The sequence below is a fragment of the Eptatretus burgeri genome, chromosome 2 (assembly GCF_056783735.1).
Source record: "Eptatretus burgeri isolate ZD-2024b chromosome 2, Ebu_testis_v1, whole genome shotgun sequence".
NCBI lineage: Eukaryota > Metazoa > Chordata > Myxini > Myxiniformes > Myxinidae > Eptatretus > Eptatretus burgeri.
This window is the reverse complement of record NC_140962.1, coordinates 137805433-137818351: the sequence shown is the minus strand read 5'-3', so window position 1 is coordinate 137818351 and position 12919 is coordinate 137805433. Positions and strand designations below refer to the sequence as shown.

Genomic DNA, 12919 nt, shown 5'->3' with positions numbered 1-12919 from the left:
ATTATGAGGCTGTTTTTGACCTACTGGTTGAGGATGCACAAACATAGAGCCTAGTAGGAGGAGGAGATTGGGACCATACTCTGTGCAGAGCGTTGGTGCTGCCTAAGTAGTCTCCTTCGCTATTGGGCACAATCCTGGATGGGTCGCCACTCCGACAGAGTATACCAGCAAGCTGGCACTCATTTTGCAGACCTCTGAAGGATGACAGGCCGAGTTAACCCCACCTGGTATTAATTCAACAGCTGAGCGGGATTTGAACTCAGGACCCTCGGATCCAAAGCCTGCCACCCTAACCATTAAGCCAACACCAGGCATATGGAGCCAAGTGAGGCCACCACAAATGGTGGAACTCACTCATGTTGCCCTTTGAGTGATGTGCATTTCACAATATATCCTCATGCTGCCACTGCATCAGACAGAATTGTTGGTTGAGTGGGTGTTGCTAATTAAACCAAGAATGGATCAGAGGTCAGGCACACAAACTACCTGTTCAGTTGCAACATTGCTCATCTTTGTCAGACGAATGTTGTGCCAGAGCTGATCTTTCAAATTCCATGTCACAGTAGTAGGGGTATCTTGCTGGCACTTCTGGCATGAATAGTGAGAAATGAACTCTTGGATGTTCAAAATTATTTCTGTTGCTTTTTATCTCTGCTCCACCCCCACCCCCTCCCCCAACTTCCTCCCCTCCCACAAACAACATCAAAACAACCCACTCTCATTACGAAGCAACCCGAGACATTCCGTGATATGAATGGAGGTGTGGTTTCCATGGAGACAGATGCCCCCATCTCTAACCCCCAGCACCATATGGATACCTGCCTGGTACACCACACACTACACATTTCATTTTTACTGCTCATGAATAATAAGACTTTGATGATCTACAGGCCAATCTTTGACAAAAATGTATTATTGCATTTTGTGGGGGTGGAGGGAACTGGGGGTATCTTTTATGTTCATTACCTTTGCTATGTATGAGTGTCGGTAAATAATTCTTGGAAATTCCTCTTCATTTTTCAGATACCCAGCTCTGGACGTGAACATAGGAGGTGCTAAGGCATTTTACCCGCTGTTCATGCCACTGTGACAAAATTGTAAAATTTTCCTGTTCCAAATCGGTTTGTGCTCCTCCAACATGCCTTGCCTTTCCGCAAGACCGTGCTGTCACCTCAAGGCACAGATCATACCACAAACACCTTTCATGAATACCGTTAACTTAGTAGCACTGGCTTTAATGGGGACCTTGGTTTGGCGCTCCCCTTTTCAGGCTTGGGCTGTTTGATCTTTGAGCAGTTACTCGGATGTTGTGCTCTCAAAGCGCATACCTCGGTCATTCTGTGTCCAAGAGTATAGTGGAATAAATGACGGAGGGGCACCACGGAGTGATACTGGGGAAGTGAAGAAGAGGGTCATCAAAGCAGAGTACGCTGGGATGAGGATTTCACATCACAATGACGCACCCTTTTCCTTTGTATCCAAACAATGACTGGATACTCCTTTGTTAACCCTTCCTCTTTCACAGACCTATTGTTTGGTCTTCCAAATACTTCCATTCGCTCTTTAGCGCTTTCCAATTTCCATCTCTCTGATGGCTCTCCCTCCACCAATTGCCAGAATTGATCTGCTTTGCCAAAGCCCGAGGTCACCAACTGTGAAGACAAATTTTACTTTCCACCGTTAATATTCCACTACATAATGGAGTTTGAATCCCCCTTTGTTGTTGATTTATCAGGCAATTTTTTTTTTTTTTTTTTACAATCTCCACCAGAATTTTTTTTATGGAGTGACAATCCAAACTAAGAGCTGGGAGATTGTAAAAGTGCAGTTCATGCTTATGCATTTGCTGTAAGTAGCATTGGAACGTTTTTATTAATGAAGCTGTTACCTGCTTGCAGTATTATTGGTATTTCTGTCCTAAAAGTCGTTTTTTGTCATTATGATCCCACTTACCTTTCGGTCACCAAAGTGAAGGAAGGATTTTGACAGCATTCTGGTACGAACCCGAGATGAGCATTTAGATGTAATACTAGCTTCTCTCGTTTGTTTTTTTTTCTTTTTCTTTTCTTGTGGAAGCGTTGTGCTGTCCGCATTGCTGTACATCACGCTTCGACCTCACACCTGCTCTAGATTTGTTTAATTAAATTTTATAGGGAGGGTGGCATTCAGGGAGTTTATCTGTAATATTATTTCTTGATCCTGTCGAAAAAACTAAAACGGAAAAGAAAAAAAAAACACTTACGGGTTAGAAGTTTACAGGTGACAGTGTTGCGTAGTGTTTTTGTGTATTTGTTGCGGGCCTTAAAAGTTTATTTTTTCCCCTTCCCCCGGCAGCATAATCGCATCTTTTGCCCAGGGTACAAAAGTGGCGAGTAGGTCTGTGAGCATGACTCATCCGGCAGTTATCAGAAGGAGCCACGCTGCCTCCTCGGCATGGTCTGCTTTTGCTCTCCCGTTGATATCTCACACAGATGTGCAAGTGATCGCAGGACATGCTCTGCAACGCAGATAAGGATGCTTTTAGTGGTTTGGAGAGCAGGGGGAGGGAATGTTAACCGCATTCCACTTCATGCGTACTAATTGGCTCTTAGCAACTTGCACCATTCTGCGCACTCCAGGAGAAGCCTGCGTAGTGATGCTGCAAAGCAAAGTCGAAAGGGCAAAAGGCATAGAGGGCTGGAAGTTGTGCTGAAAGAGAGAAGGATTTGGTACTTAAGGTCAGACCAAAGTGAACGGGACATGCACAGTTAGTTGCTCGAGGGTGACAGATATAAACACAATTGTTTGTAGACACTTGCCACAGAGATGAGAGCACAAGATACGTTTCTATCATCCCTAAGTGAAACTGCTGCTGCGTCACAATCTCTCCTTTTGTCGGCGATGTTTGTGCAAAAGCGCCGCAAACACTTCCAGCTGCACCGCGCACTTTACCTGCTAGCGCACGATGATCAGAGCGGCTGGGCCGTGGAACAGGACGGAATTGTGGAATCGTTTTGAAGGAATGTTACCCCCATGGCACTATACAGGATGTAAAATTTGTTTTTGAACCAAAATTTGTAACACTACATGCCCTTGTAGATGGTCTTCATGTCAGACAGTAGTGAGCATTTCCTAAGTTGTGGGCTGTTGTAACATTTCCTTTTATTCAGCCTTGTTCGCTAATCACTCAAGAACGGCGTTCTGTGAAGAGAACATTCTGCTAATGGGAGGCTCTTACTTTTCAACCCAACAGTGAATGCTCGCAACACCATCGGCCGCCCGGCGAGCCAATTCTCACAGCAGAGGCACCGTGTGCTGGGACCGAGCACTTCGCCATCACTAAATTGTATAAACTTTCAGTCCATTACCTTTAGCAGAGCGAAACACTAAGGTTTGGTATCAACTTGTAAATATGTTTTAATTTGGCTTGATTCGAGTACAATCTAAATCGAGTTATTTTGTACAGGTTGTCATTTTAATGTATAGAATAAATTTTGTTGAATTATTGCTGAAATTCTTCAGTGATTTTTGGAGAGATGTTGTTGGCTGTTGAATATTTCCCACTTTCTTTGCCTATACCACCGGAGGAGGATGGAGGTTATGTATTCATCACTTTATTTGTTTCTCTGTCTGAGCAGGATGTCGCAAAATGTTATGGACGGATTCGGAAGAAATATGGTGTACAGGTTAGGTATGTGACAAGGACGAACTGATTTGATTTTGGTGAAGATCCAGATCCGGTAATTTTTTTACTTTTTAAAGTGATTCTTCACCATAGTAAGATGGGGCCAAAAACGATATTTGGCACGATATTTCAAACAGTAAGAGATGGATTCGGACAAAACTTGGTGGACGAGTTGGGAAGGTGACGAGAACAAGCCAATTAGATTTTGGTTGGGGGCTAGGTGCAGATCTGGCCTATCAGTGGAATACAAACGTAAATTGTTTAGCCTGGCAGGCCTTTCACGATCAAACGCGACTTGTCAGATAAGTATTTCGTATGCAGCACATACGTAATTTGTTGCAGTTCGCATAATTTGCTGGGGCCATAGCTGTGATGCTGATGCATTGCCCCCGTAGGTTCGAGCAAGAATTTTTGTTTGGTTTGCCGTCCATAGCTTGCCGAGTGTTCGCGAATGAATATCGTGGGATCTTTAAGCTGGCAGCCAGGATGACCAATTTAACATCCATGATCCATCTGAGGGACAGCGCTCACACTGATGCCTCGTCCTGCCCGCAAAACACCAGGATGATAATTTATAGCTGGGTCGAGATCCAAACCCAGGCGATACAGATCCAAACGTACAGCACAGAGGTGAGTGTGCATCCCTCTTGGTCTAGAATCTAGGCTATCCTACCGGTCCACTCGTCAGACTTGCATGTAGAAACGTATCCACTTGTTAAACAGCACCCGTACCATGAACACTGACCGAGGTACTTTTGCAGATGTAACTAAAGAGTTCCTAGAACACGCGCGTGCAGTGCTAATTATATACTGTACTTCAATTTCAATAAACCAATGATTTTAAAGATAGTTAAAAATCCAGAAGTTTTGTGCTACTGAAACAATCACCCTTATACACTAATAAGACGACGTTGAGTCACAGTTTCGGAGATGGAGGCTTTATTGATCACCCTAGAATGCATCAATCAGCATTGTACATAGCCATATCAACGGCCTCTTCTTCACCACGATACTGTATGCTCTCACTGCCACACCCTCTCATGCTCTATATCGATGTATATCATGGTTCTTGGAAGTATTCAGAAGGCTATTTGTGTTCTACAGTGTTCAAGCATATAATTCAACTTGATAAAGTTTTGAAAGCATATACAGTGGCCTGCAAAAGTATTCAACCCCATCCAAAGTTTTCACATTTTGATGCGACCTGAGCTTATTTCATGATGCTTTCAAATCAAACTTAATGTATAGAGTTTTCACAAACTACTCCAAAGTAATAAAGCTAAAAATAAAAAATATGCAGATAAAATGTGAACAAGTTAAATTAATACAGAAAATCACATTCTCAGTTGTATAAGTATTCAGCCCCTTTCCCTAATTAACCTGAAATCACATCAGGAGTAAATAATTTGTTTGAAAGGTTAGAAAATAAGTTTAATAGGTTTCACTTGTATGTATTCAGTGGTTTAACTTAAAAGAAATTAAGCTCTCCCACTTATCTAAGGAGTTTTAAGGTGAAACTCACTTGGTCAACCAACAAGGCAAACATGAAGACCAACGAGCTTTCCAAATAAGTCAGACATAAAGTGGTGGAGAAGCACGGTTCAGGAGAGGGTTATAAGAAGATTTCAAAGTCACTCATCCCTTTGAGTACGGTGAAATCCATGAAGAAGTGGAAGACGTATCATACCACCCTGACTCCACCCAGATCAGGTCGCCCATCCAAATTCGGCTGCTGGGCAAGCAGGAAACTGGTTTGGGATGTCACTGAAATCCAACAATGACTTTGAAAGATCTGCAAGGCTCAATGTCTCAGATGGGGGTCAGTGTTCATCGATCAACAATATCATGTTCCCGTCACAAACCTGGCCTCTATGGACAGGTGGCAAGAAAGAGCCATTACTGAAAAAAACGCACCTAAAAGCTCACATGGGGTTTGTGAAAAAGCATCATAATGATACTGCAGGCATGTGGAGAAAAGAGTTATGACCAAAATTTAACGTTTTGGTCTAAATTCAAAGCGTTACATCTGGCGTAAGCCTAACACTGTACATCACCGAATCAACACCACCTCTACTGTCAAGAATGATGGTGGCAGCATCATGTTTTGGGGCTGTTTTTCATTAGCAGCGACTGGCAAGTTTGTCAGGATCGAAGGGACAATGGATAGTGCAAAGCGCAGGAGAATCATTGATGAAAACCTGCTTGAGTCAGACATGAATCTAAAACTGTGTCGGAGATTCACATTTCAGCAGGACAATGATCTGAAGCACAGAGTTAAAGCCACACTGGAGTGGCTGAATAAGAAGAAAATAAATGTTCTTGAGTGGCCCAGTCAAAGTCTCCCAATTGACCATTTATGGCGAGACTTGAAGATTGCACTCCATCGGCGATCCCCATCACGCTTGGCAGAACTCAAGCAATTTTCACGTGAAGAACGGGCAAAGATTTCACCATCTCACTGTGCAAAGCTGGTAGAGACCAACCCTAAAAGATTCATAACAGTCATTGCTGCAAAAGGTGCTTCCTCCAAGTACTCACCTGAGGAACTGAATACTCAGCAACCCATGAATTTTAACTTGTACGTGGTTTTTGTAAGTATTCCCAACATGTAAACTCCTTTGATTATAACAGTGTTGAGTTAGATCTCTTCGGTTATGGATAAAAAAAAAAATGTTAATTTGGAAAAAAATTGTTTCGACATGATTCGTAATTCATCTAAATGTGGCACATTGTTGCAGGTAGGGGGGTGAATACTTTTGCAGGCCACTAAATAAATTGATTCCGAGTTTTACGCAGTGTCTATGACACCACCGAACATGTTCCATGAGTTCTGCGTGCCTGTTGTTTGTGTCCATTATGATGTCCTTAAAAACAGTAAGTTTCCCGTTTGGAATGATTTTCAATTTTGTATGACTGCCAGGCAAGCAGACAGAGTAAAAAGATTATCTCACTCCTCTCTGCGCATGTGCGATCGGGATGAATTCTGACCCAAGGTATGGTAAAACGGCAAACTTGTCTTATTATTTATGTTCCGATTCGTGTTCAAAACATACCATTTCATTTCAATAAGTTCTTTGTCGATCATAAACTGGACTTTTTGGTTCGCATGCATGGGGTAATTATACTTTCAGGAACCTTTGCTTCATCAGTCACCATCGAGGTTGGTCAGAGTGAAGCTGATCTTTTATAACACGAAAAATTGTTGGCTACCTTCACCCGAATCGCCTTGAGATAAATTTTGATGGGATAAATGCCTCCCAAAAAACGTATTCATTGATGTTTTTTGCTGCTATTTCATCAAATTAGTCTGACTATTCATTTCAGTCAGAGCATATATGCAGTTTTTGGGATGATTTACATATAATATATTATGCCCCATTATGCCTGGTGTTGGTTTAATGGTTTGGGTGGCGGGCTTTGGATCCTAGGGTCCTGAGTTCAAATCCTGCTCAGCTGTTGGAATTAATACTAGGTGGGGTTAACTCGGCCTGTCATCCTTCCAAGGTCGGAAAAATGAGTGCCAGCATGCTGTTATCCTGTGTCGGAGTGGCGACCCGTCCAGGATTGTGCCCAATAGCCAAGGAGACTGCTGAAGCAGCGCCAATGCTCTGCACAGAGTATGGTCCCACTTTTTTTTTTTTTTTTACATATATAATGGTGTGTCCAGGGGGATAAAACCCTACCTGGGTGGATGGCAAAGTTTTTCCTTGAAGACTACAACTGAGACTCAGGGATTAATGCACACGCGTTAACGGGGTATAATGGCAGAGATGCGATCCACCCAGGAGGAGTACGGGGAGGAACACAGCATAGGGCGCTGCACCAGAACAGCACAATGCGACATTGTCTTGAAGGAATACATTTCATGAATAATAAACAAATATTTACAAAGATGATAATTCTAAAGGAAATAATAATGATATGAAATAACTAAATCCTACAGTCGAGGCCTGGCACACAGATGCAAATGCAGACAGAGGGTGACACAAAATGAAAAGAAAAATCCCCCCTTTTAGGTATACTGGTACTCAGTTTGGGCCAGAGCTGATCCTTGTCGGACTTCAAATGGTTCGGGGGCGGGGGGGGCTTCCACCAGCACGTGCATACACGCGCAAAATGGCGCTTCTCTCGTAGGAGGGCAGACGTACGACGGGCAATCCTCAAGCGGCTTTCCACATGAAGGCTCAAAATGTGCCAGCCTTCCTCTTTCCTAAGGTGCCACCTGCCTCGTGCGTTCCTCACACCGACCTTGTGTGCACTCTGACGATCTCCCGTTCTATCCAGGCGGAAGCCTTCCACATGTGCGCAAGCCTGCCTGCCCTCGACCTCGATCACACAGATCTCTCTGTCTATGCAGTAGTCGGAAGCCTCTCACAAACTACACGTGCGACCGATTTCCCATCCTATGCAGTAGTCCGAAGCCCCTCACAATCCGCCACCTCTCCTCACGCTCTCTCCCCCTGTGTATTCTATATTCTCCACCTCCGGGGCGTGTCCTGCTCGCACCAAACTCGGGAAGGCGAAGCTTCTCCTGCTCGTGGTTTCAGGGATGCGTTCCCCAGCTTTATTGCTGATCTTAAAATCTAAAAACATAGGGAAAAAAATCACAGAGGGCAATCACGTACTGGGGACTTATTCTTACTCCCTAAGCCAATTAACACCGCACCACCCCTCGTGTGGTGACACGTAACACTTAAGCTCACAGATTCCCTAACTTCGTTGCATCGAGCTGCTTTCTACTCGTCCACGGACCAAGCAACTCCGCGCAATGCTCAACTCCTGATTAAATTTTTCCATCTTCCCCCACAATCACAATCCATAATAATCATAATTCTAGGATCCTGAGTTCAAATCCCCCTTGGCTGTTGAATTAATACCAGGGGTTGACTCTGCCTGTCATCCTTCCGAGGTTGGAAAAATGAGTGCCAGCTTGCTGGTATCCTGTGTCGGAGTGGCGACCCGTCCAGGATTGTGCCCAATAGCCAAGGAGACTGCTTCAGCAGCACCAACGCTCTGCACAGAGTATGGTCCCAATGGATGGATGGATCGTGTACGGTGGCCCTAAGGAACCGCATTCCTGAAGCTGTTCTGTCTCTTCCCTCCAAGGTTTCAAGCAGGTAGTGCATCCCCATCTCTTGTCATCCCTAATTTACTATTCTCATAACCCTTCCTAACCCAAAGATTTTGTATTTGCTAGTCCCAGTCCCAGTCCCAGTCTTTGTGTCCGTCCCAAACTCAGTGTCTCAATGTCTCTGTCTCTGTCTCTCTCTTTCTCGTTCCCTCTCTTCCCCCTACCCCCCTCCTCCTCCTCTCCTCCTCTCCTGTTCGTTTATCTCCATGACTGTTGTGCCCAACTGTTGTCCTGCTGTCTCACTCAATCTACCTGTGTTCTTCCATGAGCCTTGTTCTTATCGGTGGGGGTGGGGGATGAGGGGGCGGGGGGAGACATGAACAAAATCTTCAAAACGAGCAGAACTGCACAGAAGCATAATTCAAATCAACCAGACTATAAAAAAAATTGGACCATTTACCAAAAGAAATCAGCAGTGCAGGTTTAACAGAGTTCTTGAAGTTCCCACTGAACACGTACAAGACTCTTGAGTCCCCAAAACATGTCAACTCTCCCACCTCACAATCCAAGAAGAACCCAAACCGTTCAGGATTCCCCGGCAAGGACAGGGGGGTCTCTTCATCATTGTGCCATGCTGAGTATTTGTTATTACGTTTCTCTAAACACCAAGACAGGGGATTCGATCCCAACAGGCACTCTTTCCCTGCCCCTTTCCGTTCTATTGAGTTTAAAGCGACACCGATTCTGCATGAACAACTTGAACTCACATCTACCTCCCAGTAGTGACGACCGAATGAGAAACTCTCGCAGGAAAGAACTTGAGGATAAAAATCAAACTGGTGAGGGGGTTCTGGGTATGAATGTTGAACTCTAGTAACTCGAGTCGCTGTCTTGAGGTCCTGAGAGATCTTGATCCCTGCATTTACAGAGCTTGGGTCCATACTTGGGGTCTGACCATCTGCTGACACAGAAAAATGACCATTTATCAAACAAAAAACATTTCCCTTTGAATAAATGTTTCTTATTCATTCACGTGGGCTGGTAGGATGGCCGAGAGGTATGCACACACCTATAAGCTGGTGTTGCCTGGGTTTGAATCCTGACCCAGCTTTTGAGCTTTAAACTGTCACCACAGTGTTTCACAGGCAGGGCTCGGCATCGTGTGTGCCGTCCCTCGGATGGACGTTAAATTGGATGCTTGAAGATCCCATGGTGTCCTTCATGAAGATTGGGTGAGCTATTTCTAAAACTCAAAACGAACTCCTTCACTACTCAACATCAATCTTAAAGTTTGGGGAGGGGGGGGAGGGGGGCGACAATCATGTAGTTGAAGTGGGGTTATATAACAGTTGACGGCATGGAGGGAGTTACTCTTCCATGGGATCTCCTGCTGTCATTTTGGCCCGATGTGGTAGAAAGCAAATCTAATCCTACCTGTCATGCAGACTTGAAGCGTAAAACAGGAAGATGAAGGAAAAGGAAGTAAAAGACAAGAGGTTTAGGGAAGAAGACAAGCATCCTCGAGACTTGTTCCCTTGCTACCTCATTCTACCACACTCTTCCCTCTCCATCTCTTTTACTTACAACGACGTTTCAAGGTGCTCCGCTCCAGGTCGGCGATTCTCTGCTGATTCATCATCAATTCAATGGAAATAGGAAAACCTGCACAAACAAACAAAATGAATGGAATTTCACCGATTTAGAATATGAAAAATTGACTTCTTGTTTGTCTGTCACATGTAGTCTGTGACATTCATTAGTTTGAGTGTGAACTGTCATCATTAATCTATCCAACCATTACAACACTGATGCTGGTTGAATGCGCACTGGTGCTGTCCTTCGGATAGATGTTAGGTTTGGTCACCACAACTTGGGAAGGACATTGCTGCCATAGAGAGGGTTCAGCGCACGGCTACTAGATTGATTCCGGGCCTAGCTAGACTCAGCTATGAGGAGCGGCTGAAGGAGATAGGGCTTTATACACAAGAAAGGAGGCGGTTACAAGGAGGTACGATTGAGATGTTTAAGGTAATGAAAGGTAGAGATAAAATAAGTGTTGATGAATTATTCAACAGAGTAGACAGTGATAGGACCAGGGGCTGTAGCCTGAGAGCAAAGAAGAGGAGAGTTAAGATGGCAGTAAGGCAGGGGTCTTTCACTCAGAGAATTGTTAATGCATGGAATGTCCTCCCTGGAAAGGTAGTAGCAGCAGAAACAGTCGATAAGTTTAAATTGGAATTGGGTACCTGGAAGTTATGGAGATAGAGGGGTAGAGGGATGTTGGCAGGACTTTTAGGTAGCTTGAGCATTGATGGGTGATTGTGTGCATGTGTACGGAGTGTTGGTGGGGGTCTCGTCAATGGGTGTTGTGTGGTTGATGTGTGTTTTTAAACCAAGACCAAGCCCCCTCCCCTGGAAATAAAATAATAAAAAAAAACAATAATAATTTAAAGTTTTTTTTTTTTTGCGTTTTTCTTATTTTGATCTGGTGTGCATAAATTGGACTGGTGTCGCTGTGGTGCAAGCATGATGGGCCGAATGACCTCCACCTGCGTCTAATTTCCTTATGTGTCCTTGTGGTGCTCACAATTCTCTTTCCCCAACCACTCCGTCCTATTTGTTCATCAAATTTCCACCGATATCCCGCTTCTCAAAGATCTTTCCGATAACAACAATGGAGAGCAACACTACGACGAAGCACAGAGACACAAAGGACCTTCACGTTGGACTGAACAGACAAACATGACGAGATGAAGGAAAATAAATGTACTTATGGGATTGGGTCAATCGAAGACACGGAGGGATGTGCACATGCACACATTGGCACAATGAAACAAAAAGGCAAGCTCAACGAAAAAAACAAAAAAAAACTTCCAAGATGCATCATAGATGTCCCTGGAGTCAACTTCCGTTTCATCCCATTGAAGCTTTACCTGCCTTTCTCAGAATACTCCATCTGTAAATGGCTTGCTTCTCCACCCCCCCCCCCTCCAAGATACCTTCTACATTAATCCCTCTCTTACATCTCCACCATAAATGTTCCGTGTTTGTGCGACTCGCCCTCAATCTCCTGCAGAAAGTTCTTGTTGAGCTGGATGAGCGAGTCCAATTTCCACTCCTCCCTTGAAAAGTCGAGCACGATGGAGGATGGAGCGGGCGGTGATGGACTGCATGGCACAAATTGTTGTCTGGACATGAAAAAAAGAGAGGCAGCCATTTAAATAAGAGAGTGGAGATGAGCAGGTGATCGAGAAGAAGTAGCACATGCTAATAAATAAACATCTGAAATAACTGAAAGAAAATACTGGTAATAAGGATTAAAAAATCACAATACAGATTGTTTCAGTGGCAGACAGGAGCAGACAGTGGAAATGGACAAAATAGCTGGACTTGAACAACAAATCCTTCATTCAAGGCCCAGACCCAAGTTCAATGACTTGCTCAAAATTTGGGAAATCTCATCCCGGTGTTTCACAGGCTGTGTGATTCATCAATGTGTGTGCCGTCCCTTGGAGGGGCGTTAAACGGGCGTCCCATCTATCAGTATTCGTTGGTGGACATTAAATATCCCACGGTGTCCTTCGCGAAGAGTAGGCGAGCTAATACTGGCACCATGAACAAATTCAAAATTCCTGCTCGAAACTACAGAGGCACACAGCCTCACCCTCAGCCAATGATGCTATCCTGCAATCTTGTGCTGCAAATGAAAGAAGCAGAAGAAGAAATCCTTCGGAATGAAAATTGCAGTGTTCAGTTATACAATGCCTTGTCCTGAAAGAACCAAGATGGCAATTGTAAATCATACCCAGACGAGACAGCCCAAAGAGAAACTCACTACCTCCCCATAAGCTATCCTTTCTCACCCGATGTGTTCAAAATGAAATGTCATCCTACCTGCTGTGCAGATCCTTGTGGCTCTGAAACCAAGAAAAAGACAAATAAAATCAGTCAATACTGCAATCAGTCTTGTATTTATGATGTTTGATTGAAGGCTACATGAGTTGAGGACAATTCGCTCCATTTTGAACCATGCAGTGTCATGATGGGATTTACAATAATTGCAAGAACTACACATTGAAACACACATGCATAACCAGTACGAGCTTACGCCAAATAGAAATAATTTGAGACAACAGCTCATAACTCCAACATTTCAACCACCAAGCCGCATCAATAAGGAGAAA

General features: G+C 44.1%; 2 protein-coding genes across 6 annotated transcripts in view; one reads left to right on the top strand and one right to left on the bottom strand.

Moving 5' to 3' along the window:
• LOC147033267 (serine/threonine-protein phosphatase 2A 56 kDa regulatory subunit gamma isoform-like) overlaps window positions 1-3486 on the top strand; it is a 155013-nt gene extending 151527 nt beyond the window's left edge. For 4 of the 5 annotated variants that reach the window (XM_085871462.1, XM_085871460.1, XM_085871464.1 and 1 more), the window contains 2 exons: window positions 730-825; window positions 1024-3486. In XM_085871462.1, coding sequence (XP_085727588.1) covers window positions 730-825; window positions 1024-1059 — 132 coding nt within the window. In that variant the 3' untranslated portion in view covers window positions 1060-3486. The remainder of the gene's footprint in view (window positions 1-729; window positions 826-1023) is intronic. The other variant, XM_085871463.1, reaches the window with a different exon arrangement.
• Window positions 3487-4586: 1100 nt separating this feature from the next.
• The window catches only part of LOC147033264 (uncharacterized), a 130044-nt gene continuing 121711 nt past the window's right edge, over window positions 4587-12919 (bottom strand). Inside the window, exons 14-17 of the mRNA XM_085851360.1 lie at window positions 12630-12652; window positions 11796-11923; window positions 10320-10397; window positions 4587-9693 (exon numbers count right to left, since the gene is read on the bottom strand). Of these exons, the coding sequence (XP_085707486.1) occupies window positions 9125-9693; window positions 10320-10397; window positions 11796-11923; window positions 12630-12652 (798 nt within the window). The 3' untranslated portion in view covers window positions 4587-9124. The remainder of the gene's footprint in view (window positions 9694-10319; window positions 10398-11795; window positions 11924-12629; window positions 12653-12919) is intronic.